The sequence below is a fragment of the Papaver somniferum genome, chromosome 2, assembly GCF_003573695.1.
Source record: "Papaver somniferum cultivar HN1 chromosome 2, ASM357369v1, whole genome shotgun sequence".
Classification (NCBI taxonomy): domain Eukaryota; kingdom Viridiplantae; phylum Streptophyta; class Magnoliopsida; order Ranunculales; family Papaveraceae; genus Papaver; species Papaver somniferum.
In genome coordinates, this window is record NC_039359.1 from 3,674,101 (window position 1) to 3,700,159 (window position 26,059).

The 26,059-nt window shown below is 35.6% G+C and overlaps 1 protein-coding gene across 1 annotated transcript; it reads left to right on the forward strand.

Moving 5' to 3' along the window:
- Positions 1–438: 438 nt before the first annotated feature.
- Positions 439–4,623, forward strand: LOC113346695 (probable beta-1,4-xylosyltransferase IRX14H). The gene is made up of 3 exons (XM_026590179.1): positions 439–1,487; positions 1,584–2,141; positions 4,062–4,623. The coding sequence occupies exons 1-3, from the start codon at positions 754–756 to the stop codon at positions 4,312–4,314; spliced, it is 1,545 nt and encodes a 514-aa protein (XP_026445964.1). The 5' UTR covers positions 439–753; the 3' UTR covers positions 4,315–4,623.
- Positions 4,624–26,059: the final 21,436 nt, after the last annotated feature.

The following is a 26,059-nucleotide window of genomic DNA, read 5'->3' on the forward strand; positions in this document are numbered from 1 at the left end:
TCGCTCATAAAAATTCCTCTGACTTTTTCTCTGGAGAAGGGAAGAAGAAATATATGTAAATGTAAACTGAAGAGGATAATACTACTTATGATATATAGTATAAGGAACCGACCGTGACCGAATGTCATAGACTAAACCGCTAGCTGTCGATATCACCATAGTGACGCTGCCAATTTGCCTGGCCACCTGGCATGGCATATGTGTGAGTTAGCCACCCATAGGAACCGGCCTAACACTACCCTACCCAACGGCTAAACCTGATGCCGGGCTTCGATTATATACAAATCCCATCTATAGAATTCTGGAGTTGTACTCCTAGATGTGTGGGACGAATCCAAGTTGACCCCCCTCGGACCCGCTTAACTAATATATCGGCTCCTAAAAGTTTGGTGGCATGGACCCGCACTCTGTCCTAATAACAATCTCCTTTCTTGCTTCTAGTCTACTGTATCTTCCTCCATCAGAGCTTGAAAAAAAATAATTAAGAATTCCACCATACTCCTATGAAAACAACACAACTACCAAATTCAATTCATCATCAATCAAATGTATAATCGAAGTCATCACCTTTCTTCAAATTCAATCTAACCACCATTCATTAGTTACCCTCCCTTCATCAAAACCTAAAACCCTAGAAAACTCCACCACAAACACAAACAGAAAACTCTCTCTATCTCTCTCATTACATCATAAACTCAAAAAATTGAGATTCTTACTTAGTTTTTTGCAGAGTTGAGAGAGATAGAAGAGGAAATGAAGATGTCTGTATTACCAAACAGCAGAAGAACTAATAATAATAATAGTTTCAGAGGTACAACAATTCCATTAGATACTATTGCTTCTATTGATCCTAATTCGAAATCATTTTCAACTCTTTTCTGGTTGGTTTTTCATTGTGTTTGTTGTTTAATTAGTCTCATTTTAGGGTTTAGATTTTCTCGGCTTTTACTTTATCTTCTCATTTCTACTACTTCATCAACTTCGTACACATCAACCATTACTGGAACCAATGTTGTTCAAGATCAATCCCTAGGTTTTGATAAACCCCTTACTTCCATTCCGAATCTTGAAAATCGTACTAGTAATAGTCGTGTTGTTGTGGGTAGACATGGGATTTTGATACGCTCATGGCCACATCCAAATCCTAGCGAAGTACTCAAAGCTCATCAAATTATTGATAGAGTTCAGAAAGAGCAGAGAATTCAATATGGGTTGGTTAAAAACCCTAAGACTTTGATTGTGATTACTCCTACTTATGTTCGTACATTTCAAACTCTTCATCTTACGGGTTTAATTCATTCGTTAATGCTCGTTCCGTATGACATTATATGGATCGTTGTTGAAGCTGGTGGTACTACAAATGAAACTGCTAATCTTTTAGCCAATTCTGGTCTCCGTGCTGTTCATATTGGTTTCGAAGAAAAAATGCCTACTTCTTGGGAGGATCGTCATCGGGTTGAAGCTCGTATGCGTCTACGCGCATTGAGGTGAATATACTTGTGCTGTTTTTACCGTTCTATGGTTGTATTGTTTGTTGTTGTTTTTCCTAATATGATTGGTACAATTTTTTTTTAATGCAACAGAGTTGTGAGGGAGGAAAGGTTGGATGGAATTGTGATGTTTGCTGATGATAGTAATATGCATACTATGGAGCTGTTTGATGAGATTCAGTCGGTGAAGTGGATTGGTGCTATTTCAATTGGTATATTAGTTCATTCTGGGAGTGCAGATGATCAATTTTCTATCTCTAAGAAACAAGAGAATGAAGAGAACTTGTCGATGCCTGTTCAGGGTCCGGCTTGTAATTCATCCGGGCATTTAGCTGGGTGGCATACTTTTAACGCGTTGCCTTATGTGGATAAGAGTGGGATTTATGTTGGTGATGGGGCAATGGTGTTGCCGAAAAAGTTGGAATGGTCGGGATTTGTATTAAATTCTAGGTTAGTTTGGCAAGAAATTGAAGATAAGCCAGAATGGGTCCATGACCTTGATACATTGGCTGAAGATGGTGACATTCTTGATAGTCCACTTTCGCTTTTGAAAGATGCTTCTTTCGTTGAGCCTCTTGGTAATTGTGGGCGCAAAATTATGCTTTGGTGGCTCCGTGTTGAAGCACGTGGAGATAGCAAATTCCCTCCCAGGTTAGCATTGACCTTAAATTTATTGCCTCTTGCTTCAATTTTGACCAATGACCATAAGGTGTGATTTCATCTTGTTTTGGATATACGTTCTTAATATCTGGCATGAGTTCATTCAATTGTCTTGTTTTGTGGTGTGCTGATATCATCTGCCATTCTTTTATTATACTGAATTTTCCTTGTCCGAGCATGAAGCAAGATAGTGGTAGAGAAACTAATTACGTCTCCGTTACATATAATCTGTCATGCATGGAGCTGTTAAGGTAAAAGCATTGAAGTTCATATGTTCCAACTGTATTTTAACATTTGCTGTCCATAATTCATGAATACGTGTTCTTTACATATAGAGATGAAAGACTAGCATTTTGAGGCACAGATGCATGCGTTTGATAAAAAGATGAATCAATAGCCAGGGCCTTAAAATGATTAACAAAGTTAATTGATAAAAAGATGAATTATTGTCGTAAATGGATATTACTACTTCCACACAAGAGGGCAGAAAAAAAAAACAAAACGGATGATCAATTTATATTTCTAGGTCATATGGAAAGCTAAAAGTTTCTAGGTCTATTACTAAGTTTGTGAGATTGACCTCCCGTTGCAAGGCACCAATCGTAAGAAATTTAGTATTAGGCCAGTCAAAAAGTGGTTTGGAAGTTGACAGTAAAACTGAGTGTACGAAACATGAGAACACGGGCCGAATTAGTTCCAAACTAAACAAGATGATCAGCAAAGTGAACACTCTACTATATAATCTCTAAGAATGAGTGTTTGTAAATCCTAAGAGTATGTGCAGCTTAAGAAAGACCGTAGTGAAGTCTTCACACTAGATTATGAATGTACCATCAAATTCAAAATTGAGTACCTGTAGCAAAAGGGGTATACGCACGGAGAGAAGGAACTCCGTGAAGAGTTGATTAGGTAGGTTGTTCGATTGTAAAACAAGTCAGGCTTTTGGCAATCATCAAAAATTCCTGTTAGAGGAAGAAATTAAGGCATAGATTCCATTTCTGTGAAGTAAAAGAAGTGAAAGAAGAGAGAATGATATGGCATTAAAAAAGAAAAAGAAGAAGAGTCGAATGATTATGTACGTGTTGGCGAATATTGGTTCCACTAGTCTAATACAGGGTTTATCACACTAGTATTAATATGATATTTCAGCTATACCCTTTGCGGGTTGCTGTATACATCTCTCTATTTTCTAATAAATCGAAAAGAAAAGATTGTTTGGTGAGTCACGGAAACCCGGATTCCTTTTTGTGTGTTAGTGTAAATGTCTTTGTTCATCTAGGCACCTGTTATGTCTCCAAGTGTCTTTCTGCTGGATGTCGGCCAGTTATTCCTTCGTGATACATAGTTATTCTGGCACTTAATGTGGTAGCTCAGTAGTATATAGATATTACGTACGAGGTTAGGTGTTACATAACTCAGATAGAACTGTGAAATATCCTATGCCATTTCTTTATCACTGTTCTCGGTAGATGAGGATGTGTTTATCATGCCCTTGAAAGGTGATGGACTAATCTTATGCACTCCAGATTGAATATGGGGAACTTGGATTGGTGGAAATAGTTAACTTTTACATGTGACATCAATGATTATAGGATGCTCCATTAACTAAATTATTTCTGTCGTTTGACTCATTTCTGCTTAACATGTGGTCTGCTTTGTGTGAAATCTGATCTGCAATTGTTGATATTTATTTACATTGTGAGTGTACTGTAATGGATCTGGCAACTGCAATACGCAAGAGCATTTTGGACTATTTTCGTTTATATTCGTATTGCAGGTCTATCTTTTGCAACTGATTGAACCATCGAATAGTCTTAGCAGTTCTATGTATATCTACGTGCTACTGGTATAGTTCCTCTCTGCTGCTCATCATTCACGGTTTGTTTGACTTTTGTGGCATTGTTCGAGCAGATGGATAATTGACCCTCCTCCGGAAGTTACTACCCCTGCAAAACGTACACCATGGCCAGATGCTCCCCCAGAAATCCCAACCGAGGAGCGAGTATTGATATTCAATGGCATTGAAGGACGCATGACAGACAGGCTGCCAACTAAAATAAGTCGGGTATCCAGGTCGAGACACAGTTCTTCACGAAATAAGAGGAAGCGTGAATCAACAAGGATACTAGAATCCCAAGGTTCAGGGCAAAGTGCTAATCAATAAGTGAAATGCATCATTTTATACTTTTCTTCCTGGTGTTTTTACAATCTGTGGAAAAAGGTGATATATGTCTGTTTGCGGCTGTCAGAGCCGTCTCATGGACCAGGCCAGCTAGGCTATTGCCTAGAGCCTCACATTGTAAGGGCCCAAAATTTGAATTTTTCTTACAACTTGATTTTTAGTGCTCTTACATACTTGTTGATAGTCATACTGAATGCGGTTTGTTTTGTGAGTACATCTTGCTGCTTTCAATCCCATTTAGCCATCTATTTTTGTATTGTTTATAACACTAGAATTCACTGTGTTAGGCAATTCTTTTCAAATTATTTACGTATCCACTCTTTCAGTAAATTCATCAAAATTTGATGGATATCACTATGCCACTAGAAGATCTTTGATGACTTCTGTCTGCCGCCTGATTTGCTAGTACATGTCACCTAGTTAGGATGGTTTGTATGATGCAGAATAGATCGCAGTGGGGATCTGATTTTGTTGATTATATCTCGCAAGTACATATGGGCTCGATCCGAATTTTGGGGTGTGTTGGAGTATTTCTATCGATCGGTCATGTCATATGGGACCGAGTCGGACATCCAATTGCTTTGATTTGAATTATCCGGAGGATACCTTAGATATATCAAAGAGATGTACAATCAAACCCACTTCTCGTGGTTAGGACATCGTCTTTTCATGTTGAAGACACGGGTTCGATTCCCGTAAGGGATAGGTACTCATCCATGGCCGACGGTTTCATTGTTGGGTGATCGCTCGCTATCTGGAGTCATTTCATAGAGTGAGGTTTTGTGAGTTTGACTCTAAGCCAGTTTTAGTCCATTGACATTTGTTGTTGTCCTAATCGTCATATGCATGGCTCATGTTTCCGCCACTAAAAACGAGGATTTCTAGTGGTCGTGCCATTGATACGGTCGTGGTGGTTGAGGAATTCTTGCATAAAATCCCACTACAAGTTTGATGTTACAACTAACTGAAAAAGTATATTACAACAAAAACCATCAAACTGAAAAAGACCAAAACATAAGTATCAACTCTTTGAAATCAAGATCTCTGTTAGAGCATCGCTCGGTTGAACACAGTATTGGTATGTCAAGTTTGTCGTCAGTGTTAGATGACTAAAATTGTATCTAGATTTATAGCCTACTAAAATCAATCTCAGACTAGGACTAGAGCACGATAGTTGAGCATTAAGACTGAAGAACAACAAAGACATGCGAGAACTTTATCAACAAAGATATGTGAAGACTGACTATCTTGTTTACTCATTATTTCTACCTTTCTATCTTCTAAGACAATGTCATATGGATTTATTATTTGATGAATCATACAGAAAAAGTTTTGAATTCAAGCTTGTACTTGACAAATCATGAAACATCAACTCAAGCATTGTATGTTCATAGGTCTAATTAATTTTGATGTTGGGAACAATTTTTATTGCTCAAAAAACTTTGTCTGTGAAATATAATCCTAAAAATGTCAAATTGTACTTTTATTCACAAACTAAGTTTTTAGTTTACGAACTATGCAATTTACCGATGTTATTGAACTCCAAGACGTATTCAGTTTGTGAACCATGCAATTTTAAGGTGGTCCTCGATACTTTTTGAAATTTGTGTGTTCACGAACTATGCACTTTTGAGTATGTTCTTGGACACTTTAAACATATTGAGTTTGTGAATTACTTTTCTTAGTTCGCAAACTGGTCTCTTTTAGGGTGTTACTAAACTCCAATATTGCTTGATGGCTCACGAACCATACTCAGTTATTTGTGAACTAAACTTTATGCACGGTTCCTTTGTCGACAAATACAGAAGTGCACATTCTTCTTTATATTACAAGACAAACTTCTCGCATGCTTACATGGTTTCCATTCTTCGGAATAAATCCATATTGAGAGCTTTCGTTTGAATGGTATCAAATTAATTCTTAAACATGGAAAATAGTTCATGAACTTGTTTTGATAACAAGAAAATTTGCTTGAACCTTATGCAATCTAGCATGTTTCATCATTATAAATAAAGGATTCTCTGCAACGTAGAATCTCTATCTGTACACGATGTATATTAGTTGCGGTTAGAGTCTTCCTCTAAATACCTAGGTTTATCGTGAAGCATAACTAGGTTACGACTTTGAAGACTTCACTCGGCTTTTGTGAAGACCAGTCAGACTATCTTTTACATGATAGATCTTTGATATCTCGAATATTACAAGGATTTTAGATTATTTTTCAATTATTATAATAACTTAAGATACTACAGATGCACTCTTTTAATTTATGATAATTAAAGTTAAACAATTCATATGGATTTTTCCAAACTCTCACCTATATTCATTGCTCAGTGGATCATCCGATGTTTTTGTAGTTCTCATATACGCTTATTGCTGAATTCTGAATACCTTGACGAATTTTAAAGTCTAAAAAGGTTCTCCACTATGTGAACACGACAACCCTAGTATATACTATCAAAAGATTCCAAACTATAAACACATAAGAAAATTGAAAGTCAAACAACTACATACTGTCATCGAAGTAATCCAACAAAATTCATAAATGAATGTGATGTATCGTTGACTTCATCATAATTACCAACGTTATGTCAATATTTACATTAGTTGTTATCATTACACATTGAAGAGTGAGGGTACCAAGTATACCATCAACCTTTTTTACAGAACTTAGGCCGGTTCCTATGGGTGTGGCAAATCAATAGATTTGCCAGTTTTGCACCCACTATGGATCTGGAAAAAAAGCAAAGTGACCTGGATAAGTGGAAAATTTTCCACTTAGCCAGGTCAGGTCAAGTTTATACCGAGCGATCGAGTCTCGACCGCCCGACCAAGACTACACCGAACGGTCTAGTTTAGATCGCTACCGCTGTAATGTTGATCACTTATTAGTTGTTTATTTTTTATTTTTTTCTTCTCTCCTACTTTTTAGTTATTATAACATAATTTAATTATAAGAGGGTCCCACAAAATACTTCATAATCTCTAAAATTTAATAAAGACCCCACCAAACACAAACAACTAAATTTTTTATTGATAAGGGTCCCACAAAACACAATATAATGTAATACTTTAATAAAATTTGCTAGTTTTACCATAGTAGGGAAACTAGTTTGCCATGCCATGTGGCATGACAAAACTTCTTTTATACCACCTCCCATAGGAACCGGCCTTATAGACAACTCCTTGCGTGAACTTTAGTCAGGATTAAAGCAAACAAGTAACTTCATGGATAATCTCAGGAAAAATATTCTTGAATCACAAGGATTGATTAATGTACAACTTTTTTGTACTTTAAATCGATATGGTACGAAAATAAAAAGTAAAGTAAACTACACACCAGATATTTTTGTAACGAGGAAAACTGCAAATTAGAAATACCTCGGGACCTCGTCCAGTTTGAAGATATAATGTATTATAAGACTTCAGTCCTGAATGTAGTTGATAAAGAATAAAAAATCCAATTTGTTATAGTTATGCCTCTACATCTCTTTATTCTAGCAAAAACCAGTGCACTTGATTCCCCTAACTGATGTCATTTACATCCTTAAGAGTTTCTCCATAGTTTGGTGTGAGGACTAACGCTACCCTGCCTCCAACAGGATGCCTGATGATTTCTTTTCTGATGCTAGATTAGAGGGACATAAATATTTTTCCTAATTTGGATGAATCTAAATCTCCCAAACTAGGGTTTATTCTCTTCAAAAATTTTAAAGATGCCTAATCAATTATTTACACAAGAATTTCAATATTGATCAAAATCCAAAATGGATTCTCGTAGAAAGCTTACAAAAATGATTCCAATAGATAAAAGTTATACTCAATCATGTTTCAAGTTTTCTATCAAATATGGATTTGATCCGTAATTCTTGAAAGGCCTTATATCAGAAGATAATGGCCTTAGAATGGACAAAAATTACAAACAGAATATACATGTTACAAAACTATATTTTGGAAATAGGTTGTACCCGTGCTTCACGAATCCAGGGTGAAGTCTTTCAAAGTCGAACCTTGGATCCCGAACATCGTAAGTATTTCGAGGACAACATTTTCAACAAGATATACAAGTGTATAAGGATTGAGTTTTCAGTATTATATAGTAATAAATCAAGGATGGGTTTCTTTATGTGTAAACAATGAATTTCTTACAACCAAAGTTAATTCTCGAGTACTAAATCTAAGTTGTTTCCTTGGATACATTTTTTTTCTTTGGTAAGATTTAGACTTGGAATGAGGTTCTTTCCAAAATTTGAAGTTGTAGACAATTATTAGCTCAAGTAAATTCTATGAAAATAATTGCTACAAAAATTCCAACCTACTAAGAATAGACAATATGTACAAAGAAGCAATTGTATAAAAATATATAAAAGTTTGAATCTCAAGCTAGGTAAATTCTTAGAAAGAAATTTAAACGTTTCATACAAAAGAATTAGCTAAGAAAAAGCAATTTATAAGCGTGTGAAAAGTTTCCCTTGAAAATTAAAGAAGAATGAATGAGTCCAAAGCCAATAGTGTATTAGGATGACACGTTAATCTTTTAGTTTTGTCATCTCAAGTAATGAGTTTGTGAACTCATAACATAGAGAACAAAATTCAAAATCTTTGTGGGTTCGCGCACTCAAATGTAAATAATGTTATAAGAAATATTCAAGCATTTAGATTTGCGAACTCAAATGCTCAAAAAGTCACAAGCGAATTTTCTTGTACCTGGTTCGCGAACTCACCCTTTTATGTTCGCAAACTCAAATAATGTTAAGTCCCAGGAGAAATTTCTTTACTAGGTTTGCGAACTCAACCATTTAGGTTCTTAAATGTCAAAAAGCTCTCATAAGAAATTCTCTACAATAGGTTCGCGAATTCACCTATTTTTAGGTTTGAGAACACAATTGACTTATTAACTTTATTTTTTTTAGTTCAACAAGCAATAGATTCACAAACTCAAACTTTTGAGTTCGTGAACTCAAGTGAGTGGATAACATCAGTAGGAAACTACCAAAATAAAACCTCACAAACTCAAGAATGAATTGCAAGTCTTGAGGTTTTCATTAAAACACTTTTGCTTTATCTCTCAATTTTATTTTCGAGTTCTCGACAACGAAGAGTTTGGGAAGTTTCTAGACTTGACAAAAACTATTTCGTGATATGATTTTCGTTGAATATGATCGTTTAATAAAGTCCTCAATTTTTGCTACCATAGATAAATAGACAAAATGTCTGAAAGGAAGGACCAATCTTTGTTACTTACCTCGATGAGGTTTCTTAAAATTCATATAATATTAATTATATACCCCTCATATTCATATAAATTCATATATTAATAATTGATATTAATTATATGGTCGTCTTGTTGAAGAGATTGAAGAACTGCCTAGTTAACTATGATACTAATAAATCCAGAAAGGAGTGGGTGCTCAAATTATTGGTCGGCTCCCATCCATTCAAGTACAAAACGACATTTGATTTTGTTTAATAAAATCCCCTGGAGGCAATCTTAATAATAAAAAAAAATTATATACCCCTAATTTTGACACCCAACAAATATATCCTTATACAACAATAAATATACCCCTATCATTTAAAAATGAATTACCTCAATACCTTCACCCATATAATTTTTTTTTTTAAATACAACACATTTCATTCTCTACCACTTTACGGTCGCCACCACTACCATTCCGCCATCATTAGCACCACCACATATCCACCACCAACATTCAACTACCATTCCATAACCACGCTCAACGAACACCACCTATTACGATATAACTCGGTCGAACTCACAAGTCTTGCTATCTCAAGCTTGTTGTCAAAGTTAGTTGATCAAAACTATATCTTGATTTCTAGTCTACATTTTAGTCATGTCTCGGACGGAGCAACGCTCTAACAATCTCCTCCTTTGTCAATTTTAGTGACAAAACTATCAATACATATGTATTAAAAAGCTTCAAAGATTCAAAACTCCAGAATCCATCATGCTTGATTTCCTTGGTTCTTCAACTCCTTGAATTCTTCGTTACTTCAAGTTGCAATGATTCTGAACGTGTTCAACTCAGTATCGTTGTTTTTCAAGATCTGTAGCGATAACAACTTTGAAAACAGATATTCACAATCGTCGTTATACAGAAACTAAGTATTATTATCTTCTCTAAAGTTCAATTATCACAACTTCGAAGTGATACTATGGTGATATGTAACATGTTTCTCCCCCTTAGTCAATCCTGACATCTTTTGCATAATAGGTAAAACCTATAGATGTTGAGTCACTCTCCCTTACATAATGATCTGTAAACCATATGCATGTGGTGCGAAACTACTACTTAATTCTCCCCATTTTTGTCAATAAAAATTGGCAAAGGTACGAAAACTATAGGATGGTAATGAATTCAAACAAAAAATGCTTCAAGACTTAAAGGAAACACATATCAACTTTTATTTTGATGATATTACAGAGTATAAAATACTTAGCGTCTCATCTAGGAGACTTAAAATACAAGCATCCCCTCCAAATTCCACATATACTCTCCCCACAAAGATTTAACAATTAAGCACAAGTTCAATTAAGAAATCTTCCCTATTTGATGTCATTCCCAAGAGAACAACATGAGTGAATACTTTAATAAAAATAAGGATTTTGTCGGACATTAACAAATCACATGGATTTTTATCTTAAACATTGACATAAATTAATCTTAACGCCAGCTACGAACAAAAAGATAATTTTAATCGATATGACTCAACATAAGAAAATCTTACGGAGTAGATAATGCAGTAATTACACAAAAGTGTGATCATGAGTAGATCAATATTGAAAAAGCGGGGGTCTAACAACACCACCCAATATTTCGCTTAGCAATCTGTATGGACAAACTCGAATATACTTTTAAGAGAATCAACAAGACTTAATCAATTAAAAGTATATCAATGAGTTTATATCTCTCTTCTTGATTTGATTTACTCAATAAAAAACTACGAGTTCAAATCAAATACAAGGAATAACTTGGATGGTGCCAAAGACCAATATCCAAGGATCAATCAATATCAATCAACAACCAAAGGTCGGATTTCCAATTGATTGATTCAAACGCACAACCTGTATTATTTCAATTATATAAACAAATATAATGCATAAATAGAAATAACACAGACACCAAAAAATTTGTTAACTAAGAAGCCGCAAATGTAGAAAACCCCCGGGACCTAGTCCAGATTGAACACACACTGTATTAAGCCGCTACAGACACTAGCCCACTCCAAGATAACTTCGGACTGGAATGTAGTTGAACCCCAATCAGTTTCCCCCTGATCCAAGGTACAGTTGTACTCCCTACGCCGCTGATCCCAGCAGGATACTGCGTACTTGATTCCCTTAGATGATCTCACCCACAGCTAAAAGTTGTTACGACCCAAAGTCGAAGACTTGACAATAAACAAATCTGTATCACACAGACAAGTCTATGAAAGGATCAATCTGTCTCCCACAGATAAACCCTAAAAGGTTTTATTCCGTCTTTTGATAATAATCAAGGTGAACAGGAACCAATTGATAATCCGGTCTTATATACCCGAGAACAGCCTAGAGTTATCAATCACCTCACAACAATCTTAATCGTATGGTAGCGAAACAAGATGTTGCGGAATCACAAACAATGAGACGAAGATGTTTGTGATTACTTTTTATATCTTGCCTATTGGAGATATCAATCTCAAGCCAATCAATCTGATTGTACTCGTACGATAGAAGATGCAAGATCAGATCACAAAACTACGATAAAAGTAGTATCGGACTGGCTTCACAATCCCAATGAAGTCTTTAAGTCGTTAACCTGGTTTTAGAAGAAGAAAACCAAAGGTTAAAGGAGAACCGACTCTAGTATGCAAACTAGTATCACACATGAGGTATGGGGACTAGAGTTCCCCTTATATAGTCCTTCAAATCAGGGTTTGCAATTAAGTTACCTTGGTAACTAAGCAATCAATATCCACCGTTAGATGAAATCCTGATTTAGATTCAAGATAATATTTCTCAACCGTTAGATCGAAAACTTAGCTTGTTACACACACTTGACAATGCACGCTTCTAGGTTTGTTAACTGTACCCAAACGTATGCACTTGTTGGTTCAACAATAGGTAACCAAAAGGTTAGCCATACGAGCATTCCATATCAACCACGTTCTTCTTCACCATAACTAGTTCAATTGATTTCAAATGAACTAGTTAGAGAGTTGTTCAATTGCAAGGAAATCTCATGTACCACACAAGACACAATCGAAGCAAAGATGATTTGATTCACTTGAATCGGTTCATGAACTTTTATAGCCACGGTTTGTAAACTGCATTCCTTAGTCTTTTTAAGTTTAAGTTCAAAAATCATCTTCATATATATAACTTTCTCAAGTTCGCAGACTAGGTTTTCAGACTTAAGTTACCGGGCAGAGTTTACAAACTCCGGAAAAAATTCTCGAGTATGAGAACTTCGCCGGTTCGCGATTTGGGTTCGCGGACTTAGTTTCACGCAAGTAGTTTGCCAACTCCAGCAGAAATTCTCGGGTTTGATAACTTCGGCAGTTCGCGGACTGAGTTCGCGGACTTGGCTCACGCCATTCTTCCGGTTCTCTTGTTCAACAAAGTTCGCAAAGTTTGGTTCAAGGAAGAGGACTTATACATAAATGTTTTTCCACAACAATGCTTATGTCCACCATTGTTTATGTAATCTAAACTCTCATTTCAATTATTGGAACATTCTTAGAGGACGTTATATAGTTGTTACACCATTTCTCGTCAAAGCAATTTTCAAGATGATTGAAACATATCATGACTTTCGTCGCATGGTAAAGATAAACTTGGTTAAAGCGAAAAGCTTACCAACTCATATTTCGAGATATATATAGGCGAGGTATACTCGGCTCGAAATACCAAATGTGTATAATCACAGTCTATATATATAGCATACGACTTCTTGTCTCAAAGAGTAGGAGATAGAGTAGATAGACTTTTGACTGATACATAAGTTCAAGTCTTCACATACCTTTTTGTCGAGAAGTTCCACCGGTTCCTTGAGTAGTTCTTCTATTTGTATGATGAATGCCCATGAAGTCCATGAGCTCAACTACACTTTCTATCCTAGTCCGAGACTTAGGTATAATAGACTAGAAATCAAAACTTATAGTTTTGATCACTAACATTGACAAACATGCTTGAGATAGCAACGTATGCGAGTTCGACCGAGCAATGCTCTAACAATCTCCCCCTTTGACAATTTTAATGACAAAACTATCAATACATATGGAATACAAAAAAGATAAAGAAACTTTTGTAGCTCATATTCCACATGTCTAATCTTCAACATTCCTCGAAATCTTCGTCACTTCCAAATACTCCAATGATCCCAAAGGTTGTAAGTTTAGCATCACCTCTATTGACGATCCGTTGCTATAACAATGAGAAAACATAGTTCTCGATCATTATTATACAGTGTGATAGTATTATTACACAATGTCAAAGTTCAATTGTATCATAACTTCAACAATAATACTATGGTGATATGTATCACTCCCCCTTAGTCAATACTCCATCTCACATGGAAACCACTCCCCCTTACACAATGATCCGAAAACCATATGTATTTGTAGTGTGAACTACATGTTAATTCTCCCCCTTTTTGTCGGTAAAATTGGCAAAGGTACAAGAACGGGATCATAATGAAATTTTTGAAAGAGACATTTCATGACTAAAAGAAAAAAAATACATACCAACTAATTTAGATGCAATCATAAAGCCTAAGCTAAATGCATTCATCAAGGAGTTTAAAGATACAAGATAGCCCTCTAAAATTCCACAGTCGCACACCCCTCAAGATATGACCATTAAGCATAAGTTCAAAATAACTCTCCCCCATTAGATGTCATTCTCGAAGGAACAACAAGAGCGACCTTAATTTCGAAAGAAAAGAAGGATTTTTATTGGACACAAAAAAACATGAGAATGATTTCCTATATCCAAAAACTCAATCAAATTAATCACAAGTAAACCCATGATTAATTTAATCGGAAATACGCAATCAAATTAAACACAAAAAGTGATCAATTAAATTGATTATGCTCAACATAGGCGAACTTATGGAGACACGAAAATACTCAACTAGATTAATTACAAGAGAACCCATAATTAATCTAATTGGAATACACAACCAAACTAATCACAAAAGTAATCAATTTAATTGTCATTTATTTTGCTAGTCATAAGAAAACTTACGGAGCAATGACTAAATAACCAAACAAGATGATTAATTTAGTTCAATATGCATAACATATCGCATGGAACAACAACTAAGCTAAAAAATCAACTTGGTTGTATAGTGCTCAACATAAGATATATTACGGAGCGACACAGTAATACATAAAATATGGATCAGGGATGATCAATACTACGGAATACACAAGGATTCATTTTATTTTCCATCACTATTTGCATAATGATATTTAATAGACATAATCCTTGAAAACAAAAGATTTTAACCTATCTTCCATCAAATATTTGACAATATAGGCTTAACTTTTGTATTTGTCAAAATTCCATTCATTCTTTTTTCAATACGTGAATACTGATCACGAACGACTTTACTTTTGACAAAGTATGAGACAAACATAGTTCACGATCGTAAACCCCAATATCCCATAACAAATTGCAATATAACAAATCATAAAGACTAATACTGCAAAAACATCATCTTCTAAATAGTTTTTAGAATTTAAACCAATAAACCTAAAAAAAAAACAAGAAGATGAAAAATGATAGCTATGTGTAGTCACAATCATTGCTATTCAAAGCACTAGTTATTCTTCCAACTAAACCAAAAATAAGACATACTAGGAAACAATATCCTTGAGAAATTCTTTATCATTCCCGAACTCCCTGTCGTTAACAGCCATTGGAACATAAGGTTCATCGAGATAGGAGTTAATATCAACAAACCGCCTTGGATGATGATGTCGAACCAGGGCTTTCTGAATTTTCAAAGATCTTAAAACGCAATCCTTTATTTCACGAATCTCTTTTCTTACTTCCTTCAACTCATCAGGAACATCATAAAAATTCTAAGAGTTGGAAGGAATAGCCCGTGGCTTTCTTGTATTCTTCCTCTTTCTTTTCAAGGACGGAGTTACTGGAGATTTCTATTTTTCCTTGATTGATGGCTTAACAATCATGTTGACATCTTTTCCATCCAAAGGCATGATGCTCTGAGAACAGTTAACAACTGGTTTTTGTGAGTGGAATTCATAATATCATCTAGAAGTCTTAAGATATAAAGGATATCAGAGAGGAAAAAGGAATGTAGGGTTCGCAACCTTTATGCAGGTTCGTGCACGACCAACTCTAAACCCTATAAAGAGTAGAATTGTCGATAATAACCCTTTATCAGATAGACAGGAAAAACAAACCTAAGAAAAAAAACTTTTCCTAAAGCCTGAGCGGTACACAATCTTATCTCTTTTGAACAGGCACATGAGACAAGATTTACCAATCAACACAATTAATTTGTGTTGTGGTGAACGACAATTTATCCACCATTTTCCTCTTGAGAGGAATCCTCTGACTTCTGTCTATCAAAGCGATTTGACCATACCTTCTTTTCTAATGGCCTCATTTTGTCTTTGGAAACCAACCTCTTAGACGAAGATAAAATCTTACATACCTCAGCAGTCTTCTGAGCAAGTTTGAGCTTCCTTGTCAATCGATTTTCTCTTCTTTGAAGTTTGTTGGCCTGCCTCACTTGATTTTTGTACTTGTCACATCTTGATAGTTCATGATCTCTCCGAGAACAAAATGAGCACGTCAATCTTGGATAGTATTCAGGCATCTGTGGTGTGAAAGCATCTAGACACATAGTAGATCCCGAAACATTACAGATAGAGTTTCCAAAGGATGGGTCAATTAATTCTTCCAGCTTGATTGGATTCTCTTCTTCGCCGAAACCATCAAGGTTGATATATGTATTATTAAAATTATCAAAATCAATGTTTTCACATAGAATTCCAATACTGGATTTCCTATCTTCATCAGAATCATAGATCTCAGACATCTCATCAAGTGTTACAGCAAGACCTTTATTCCCAGTGTATTTTCTACGATTTGGGAACTCGTTTGCAAAATGACCAAAACCTTTACACTTAAAGCACTGTGGCATTTAGGAGAAACGCGATTGTGAGGTTATCTGATGACCTGGGTTTGTCTCTTGAAAACCGTTTACTTATCTTCAATAGAAGATCCATAAACTGTCTTGTGATCAAGGAGACTGATTTTTCAAGATATTCATCCGAAAAATCACCCTCTGACTGATCATCCTCAGAGACAAACACTTTTACTTTTATCAAGTAAGTTAGTGTTCTTTTGTGCTTTGAAGGCAACATCCTTTCCGATTTTGGATGTATGCTCATGATCAAAGATCTTTAACTTTCCAACCAAAGTATTTCTGGAAAGATTATCAAGGTTATTTCCCTTAACGATGGCATGCTTCTTAGACTCGTATCTAGATGGCAGCGATCTGAGAATTTTCATCACAATATACTTTTCAGGAATAGTCTCACCCAATGCAAAAGATGCATTAACAATTTCAGACACTCTGTGATTAAACTCATCAAATGTATCCTCATCTTCCATACGAAGGTTCTTCCAATCAGAATTACGGTTTTGAATCCTAGCTTCCTTTTCACTTGAGTTACCTTCAAATACGGTTTCTAAGATATCCCAAGCATCTTTAGACCTAGTGCAATTTGACACATGGTGTTAAAGATTTGGGGTAATGGCATGTATGATGGCATCCAAACCGTCAGAATTTTTCTTTGCAGCAAGTATCTCGGCAGGACTATATTCACCAATATTCTTGGGAACGTTTACATCTCCAACTGCCACAACGGGAGCATTATAGCCATTAAGAACATATACCCACGATTGAAAATCACGCGCTTGAAGAAAAGCTCGCATAGAAATTTTCCACCATAAGTAATTAGATCCACCGAAGACTGGTGTACCTTAATAGAGATAGCACCTCTGTCCATAGAGTCAGATCGCTACAAACACAGACTTGTAAGGTCTTAAACGTGTTTGCCTGCTTTGATACTAATTGAAAAAACGGGGGTCTAACAACACCACCCAATATTTTGCTTAGCAATATTTATGGACAAACTAGAATATACTTTTAAGAGAATCAACAAGACTCAATCAATTAAAATTATATCAACGAGTTTATATCTCCCTTCTTGATTTGATTTACTCAAGCAAGAACTGCGAGTTCAAATCAAATACAAGGAATAACTTGGATGGTACCAAAGACCAATATCCAAGGATCAATCAATATCAATCAACAACCAAAGGTCGGATTTCCAATTGATTGATTCAAACGCACAACCTGTATTATTTCAATTATATAAACAAATATAATGCATAAATAGAAATAACACAGACACCAAAAATTTTGTTAACTAAGAAGCCGCAAATGTAGAAAAACCCCGGGACCTAGTCCAGATTGAACACACACTGTATTAAGCCGCTACAGACACTAGCCTACTCCAAGTTAACTTCGGACTGGAATGTAATTGAACCCCAATCAGTCTCCCACTGATCCAAGGTACAGTTGTACTCCCTACGCCTATGATCCCAACATGATACTGCGCACTTGATTCCCTTAGATGATCTCACCCACAACTAAGAGTTGCTACGACCCAAATTCAAAGACTTGACAATAAAAAAATATGTCTCACACATACAAGTCTATCAAAGGATCAATTTGTCTCCCACAGATAAACCCTAAAAGTTTTTGTTCCGTCTTTTGATAATAATCACGGTCAACAAGAGCCAATTGATAATCCGGTCTTATATTCCCGAAGAACAGCCTAGAATTATCAATCACCTCACAACAATCTTAATCGTATGGTAGCGAAACAAGATGTTGCGGAATCACAAACAATGAGACTAAGATGTTAGTGATTACTTTTTATATCCTGTCTATCGGAGATATCAATCTCAAGCCAATCAATCTGATTGTACTCGTACGATAGAAGATGCAAGATCAGATCACACAACTACGATAAAAGTGGTATCGGTCTGGCTTCACAATCCCAATGAAGTCTTCAAGTCGTTAACCTGGTTTTAGAAGAAGAAAACCAAAGGTTAAAGGAGAACGGATTCTAGCATGCAAACTAGTATCACATGTGAGGTGTGGGGATTAGTTTTGCACAGATTTAAGAGTTCCCCTTATATAGTCTTTCAAATCAGGGTTTGCAATTAAGTTACCTTGGTAACAAAACAATCAATATCCACCGTTAGATGAAAACTTGATTTAGATTCAAGCTAATATTTCTCAACCGTTACATCGAAAACTTAGCTTGTTACACACACTTGACAATGCACGATTTTAGGTTTGTTAACTGTACCCAAACGTATGCACTTGTTGGTTCAACAATAGTTAACCAAAAGGTTAGCCATATGAGCATTCCATATCAACCACGTTCTTCTTCACCATAACTAGTTTAATTGATTTCAAATGAACTAGTTAGAGAGTTGTTCAATTGCAAGGAAATCTTATGTACTACACAAGACACAATTGAAGCAAAGATGATTTGATTCACTTGAATCGGTTCATGAATTTTTATAGCCAAGGTTTGCAAACTGAATTCCTCAGTCTTTTTAATTTTAAGTTCAGAAATCATCTTCAGATATATAACCTTCTGAAGTTCACAGATTAGGTTCGTGGACTTAAGTTATCGGGAAGAGTTTACAAACTCCAGCAGAAATTCTCGGGTATGAGAACTTCGTCGGTTCACGGACTGGGTTCGCGGACTGAGTTTCACGCTAGTAGTTTGCCAACTCCAGCAAAAATTATCGGGTTTGTGAACTTCGGAAGTTCGCGGACTTGGCTCACGCCATTCTTCCGGTTCTCTTGATCAACAAAGTTCACAAACTTTGGTTCAAGGAATAGGACTAATACATAAATGTGTTTCCACAACAATGCTTATGTCCACCATTGGTTATGTAATCTAAACTCTCATTTCAATCATTGAAACATTCTTAGAGGACGTTATACAGTTGCTACACCATTTCTCGTCAAAGCAATTTTCAAAGTGATTGAAACATATCATGACTTACGTCACTAGGTAAAGATAAACATGGTCGAAGTGAAACGCATACCAACACATATTTCGAGATATAGATAGGCGAGGTATACTCGGATCGAAATACCAAATGTGTATAATCACAGTCTATATATATAGCATACGACTTATTGCCTCAAAGAGTAGGATATAGAGTAGATAGACTTTTGAGTGATAGATAAGTTCAAGTCTTCACATACCTGTTTATCGAGAAGTTCCACCGGTTCCTTGAGTAGTTCTTCTACTTGTATGATGTATCGCCATGAATTCCTTGAGCTCAATTATACTTTCTGTCCTAGTCCGAGACTTAGATATAATAGACTAGAAATCAAGACTTATAGTTTGGATCACTAACATTGACAAACATGCTTGAGATAGCAACGCATGCGAGTTCGACTGAGCAATGCTCTAACAAATATTGCGAAAAATTGTCACAAAGCTTGTTCTATTTTTAGTTTATAAAACTTAATAGATTTTGCTTTTGAGCATATATGATATATCAGTTCAATTCACAACAAATAAAGGATGCATATATCTTATAAGACTTTGCAATACATTAAACCAATAATGATTAAATATTGCAAGTTCATCTTCCAAAACTTTATAATTTAAATAAATAAATTTAAAAACATGCAAGATGAAAATTGTTGGAAATAGCTTGTGTACTCACAATATTTGTTATACCAAACCCTAGTTATCCTTCTTGAACATAAGAATTTTCCTAGTACATAGACGAAATCATCCATTGTTTAAAATATTTAAATTTCATTTATTTCTTCATACCTTTCCAAAACTCCATCATAAAACATATCATTGATGTCCTTAATCCGCTGAGCCGCCGAGATGCCATGCTCGTGGTTTAGTACACCAACCTTCTGATTGACAATGCGAGCACGTTGTATAGCTTTTGTGCACTCAAATATCAGCTTCTTCTGGTTCCATATCAAGACTTTTTTCTTTTTAAGGATTTTGGTTTGACCATCAATAAGATGATTTTTTGCAGTTGCGTATTTGGAATTTCAACCTTTGAGTCATTCTGAGAATGAGTTAGATTCTTGATGGACTCAGCAACCCAGAAATTTTGTTTTTTTCTCACAACCATCTTTTCCAAAAGAGACCCTTGAAACACACTTTTTTCTTTTTTGACATCTTCATCATCGAGATCAATAGTTTCATGAGGTCTTTTTGATCTTTCCATTTTTTAAGAAGAAGAAAAAATAGGACTCCACTATTTGTTCGGTCAACACAAGGGTTTTCCGAACGAATAAGAATCCTTTGTTCTTATTTATAGATGGCCCTCTCTTAGCCCTAGATAGGTACGTGAACTAGTATGCAAACCAGAGTACGTGAACTAGTATGCAAACCAGAGTACGTGAACTGAGTTTAAGTACTAAGGGATAAAGAGTTTTTAACACATGATTTTTACTTAGATAGCATTCGATTTCTTTAAGTGTCAATAATGAATTTTAGCTCAATATATAATGATTTCCAGAGGGATACATCTTTAGAGCACATGAACCATTAACACTTAATTCCCAGAGGGTAATAACAAAAGATCAATAAAATATTAAGGAGTCGGGCTCAACTAAAATATTATATGTTACTTTTGTAGAAAGAGATGTAAAACTAACTACACAAGACTTGAGCAACCTCAGAAAAATCATTCATACCAATATTGATATGAGTGTAGTCCTTGTAACTCTCAAGTTAGTTTCAGGAACTAATGAAATACCGTTAGGTAACAAAGTGAGACAAAGTCCCGCTAGATGTATCACAAGGTGATACCTTGAGGTTTTTCGTGTGATGATCTCTTTTTTTCTCTCCTTTCTTGTAGTTCGTTTCCTCATAAAATATTTTGAACTTATTTCCTTTGTTAAAAGAAAATTTGATGAGCTCTCAGGTTTCCTGAACTGATTAATGACACTTGGCCGCTCCTCACATGAAGAATTTTTCAAGGAAAAAAGTCTAGGACCTCTTGAAATCCTTTCAAGAAATGAGAGTTACTAGGAACCAAACTCTTAGAGGTAGATTTTCTGGACATACCCTCTTTATCAGTAGGAAGTCTGATATTAGGAGTGTTGTTAGGCACTACAACGTGAGGGTATCTGGACTTATGTAAATTCCGAGAGGATTTCATTTCATAAGTCTTCAGTATTTCTACGGAATTAAGATATATTTAAGTTGATGGCATATTTTTCACTTCTTCAAATTGCAAAGGTAAGCAATTTTGTAAGTTTTGTTATATGTTTCTTCCTACTAAAGCACTTCAATGCAATATGACCTCTTTTACCGCAGTGTGAACAAACACGTGGATTATCAGAAAACGTTATCGGCTCATGATCTCTACCTGAAGTACTCTTTGTTACTGGTTTTTTACGTAATTGTTTCTTACCAGCTTCATTATCTAATTAAGATCAAATTCTCAATATTAGGAAACACCATTGAATTTTCAAAGACAACATCAGGTCTTGATAATTTTTCACTCATAAGAGCAGTATTATTATTTTTAAAGAATTTAATCTGTTCTTGATCCAAGAGGTGATCAGATTCGACCTTCTCGTTTTCAACATGAAGTTCATTCATTTTCAATGAGTGAGTCTCAATTAGATGTTTCTCTCGTATCTCATCTTCCTTGACAATATCCTCAAGACTACTAACCTTTTCTCATTACATGTTAGTTTCTTGAATGACTCTTTTAATATTGTCAGCGGAAGAACTAATCATGTCAAAGAGATCACGCTCTCTATCTAGAGACTGTTGAAGTTCATCAGTATACTAATCCTTTTACTTTTCCTTTTCAAGATTTCTAATTCTAGAATCTTGAAACTCAATTATCTCAACATCCTTTTTTAAAATTCTGGTAAGATCCAATTCATATTCTGACATGGAACCATTTATGTGCTTGGGAGTTATATCACCAGAACCTGAAAATATAAGCTTATCTCCTCCAGATTCGGAAGAATAGTTCAAGGAGTTAACCTTTGAAGAAAGTCCCAAACACTTGCCGTAATCAAAATCATTAGGATACATGTTGGTACGTGAATACAGATTCCTAGAGTGCTTCAAACACAGATTTATTAGGTCTTCTGCGTGTTTGCCTGCTCTGATACCAATTGAAAATATGGTGGCACCAAAATACACCACCAAATTTTTCTTAGGCAACCTGTATGGACTAAACTCAAATACAATTCTGAGAGTTACAACTTAATGAATCTCAATCAGGAATTATATGAAGAGCTTATATCTCTTTCTCTCACAATCAGAATGTAAATAGAGACAAGTCTGTGAACCTGATTATTCCGTGAGAGTACTTGGACGATTTCAAATATCCATATCCAAGATCAATCAAGTCGTATCCAACAATTGCGATGAACTTATCTACTTGAATTGATTTTACGTACAAACCTACGATATTTCAATTATAACGATAAACAATATAATGGGAACAGAAATAACACGGACACCAGAAATGTTGTTAACGAGGAAACCGCAAATGCAGAAAACCCCGGGACATTGTCCAGATTTGAACACCAAATTGTATTAAGACGCTACAGGCACTATCCTACTATCAGTACTTCGGTCTGGAATATAGTTGAGACTTGAAAAAGTGGAGGTCTAACAACACCACCCAATATTTCGGTTAGCAATCTGTATGGACAAACTCGAATATACTTTTAAGAGAATCAACAAGACTCAATCAATTAAAAGTACATCAACGAGTTTATATCTCTTTCTATTGATTTTATTTCCTCAAACAGAAACTGCGAGTAATAATCAATTACAAGGAATAACTTGGATGGTACCAAAGACCAATATCCAAGGATCAATCAATGACAATCAACAACCAAAGGTTGGATTACTCTAATTGATGATCTAACGCACAACCTGTATTATTTCAATTATAAAGATAAAACAATATAATGCGGAAACTGAAATAACACAGACACCATAAATTTTGTTAACGAGGAAACCGCAAATGCATAAAAACCCCGGGACCTAGTCCAGATTGAACATACATTGTATTAAGACTCTATAGACACTAGCCTACTCCAAGCTAACTTAGGACTGGACTGTAGTTGAACCCCAATCCATCTCCCACTAATCCAAGGTACAGTTGTACTCCCCACGCCTCTGATCCCAGCAGGATACTGTGCACTTGATTCCCTTATCTGATCTCACCCACAACTAAGAGTTGTTACGACCCAAAATCGCAGGCTTTGACAATAAACAAATTTGTCTCACACAGACAAGTCTATCAAAGGATCAATCTGTCTCCCACAGAAAAACCCTAAAGTTTTTGTTCCATCTTTTGATAATAATCAAGGTGAACAGGAACCAATTGATAATCCAGTCTTATATTCCCGAAGAACAGCCTAGATAAATCAGTCACGTCACAAAAATCTTAATCGTATGATTGCGAAACAAGATGTTGCGGAATCACAAACAATGAGACGAAGATGTTTGTGACTACTTTTTATATCTTTCCTATTGGAGATATTAATCTCAATCCAATCAATCTGATTGTACTCGTACGATAGAAGATGCAAGATCAGATCACACAACTACGATAAAAGTAGTATCGGTCTGGCTTCACAATCCCAATGACGTCTTTAAGTCATTAACCTGGTTTTAGAAGAAGAAAACCAAAGGTTAAAGGAGAAACGACTCTAGCACGCAAACTAGTATCACACGTGAAGTGTGGGGATTAGTTTTGCAGAGTTGCTAGATGTCCCCTTATATAGTCTTTCAAATCAGGGTTTCGCCTTGGTCACTAAGCAAACAATATCCACCGTTAGATGAAAAACTGATTTAGATTCAAGCTAATATTTCTCAACCGTTAGATCGAAAAGTTAGCTTGTTATACACAAATGAAACGCACGCTTCTAGGTTTGTTAACCGTACCCAAACGTGTACATTGTTGGTTAACTTTGTTAGCCATATGAGCATTTCATACCAACCATATTCTTCTTCACCATAACTAGTTCAAATGACTCAAATGAACTAGTTAGAGAGTTATTCAATTGCAAGGAAATCTTATGTACTACACAAGACACAATTGAAGCAAAGATGATTTGATTCACTCGAATCCGTTCATGAACTTTATAGCCACGGTTTGCAAATTTCATTCCTTAGTCTTTATAAGTTTAAGTTCAGAAATCATCTTCAGATATATAACCTTCTTAAGTTCGCATACTAGGTTCGCGGACTTAAGCAACCGGGCAGAGTTTACAAACTCCAGCAGAAAATCTCGGAAAATACTTTCCGCCGGTTCACGGACTGGGTTCGCGGACTCGTACTCATGCAACAAGTTTGTCAACTCCAGCATAATTTCTCGGCATGAGAAGTTCGGCAGTTTGCGGACTGAGTTCATGGACTTAATAACAAGCCATTCTTCCGGTTTCTCTTAATCAACAAAATTCGCACTTTGGTTCAAGGGATAGGGCTTATGCATATATGTGTTTCCACAACAATACTTATGTACATCATTGGTTATGTAATCTAAACTCTCATTCCAACCATTGAAACATTCTTAGAGGATGTTATACAGTTGTTACGCCATTTCTCGTCAAAACAATTTTCAAAGTGATTGAAACATATCATGACTTACTTCACTAGGTAAAGACAAACATGGTCGAAGAAAAACTCTTACCAACACATATTTCAAGATATAGATAGGCGAGGTATACTCGACTCGAAATACAAAATGTGAATAATCTAAGTCTATATATATAGCATACGACTTTTTGTCTCAAGAAGTAGGAGATAGAATAGATATACTTTTGAGTGACAGATAAGTTCAAGTCTTCACATACCTTTTTGTCGAGAAGTTCCACCGGTTCCTTGAGTAGTTCTTCTTCTTGTATGATGAATCGCCATGAAGTCCTTGAGCTCAACTACACTTTCTATCCTAGTCCGAGACTTAGCTATAGTAGACCAAAAATCAAGACTTATAGTTTCGATCACTAACATTGAAAAGCATGCTTGAGATAGAAACGCATGCGAGTTCGACCGAGCAATGCTCTAACAATCTCCGCCTTTGACAATTTTACTGACAAAACTATCAATACATATGGAATTCAAAAAAGATAAAGAAACTTTAGTAGCTCCTATTCTACATGTCTAATCTCCAATATTCCTCTAAGTCTTCGTCACTTCCAAGTACTCCAATGATCCCAAAGGTTGTAAGTTTAGCATCACCGTTGTTGAAGATTCGTAGCTATAACAATGAGAAAGCATCGGTCTCGATCATTGTTATACAGTGTCATAGTATTATTACACATTGCCAAAGTCCAATTGTATCACAACTTCAACAATAATACTATGGTGATATGTATCACTCCCCCTTAGTCAATACTCTATCTCACATGGAAACCACTCCCCCTTACACAATGATCCGAAAACCATATGTATTTGTAGTGTGAAGTACATATTAATTCTACCCCTTTTTGTCAATAAAATTGGAAAAGGTACAAGAACGGGATCATAATGAAATTTTTGTAAGAGACATTTCATGACTAATAGAAAATACATACCATCTAATTTAGATGCAAGCATATAGTCGAAGCTAATATCATTCATC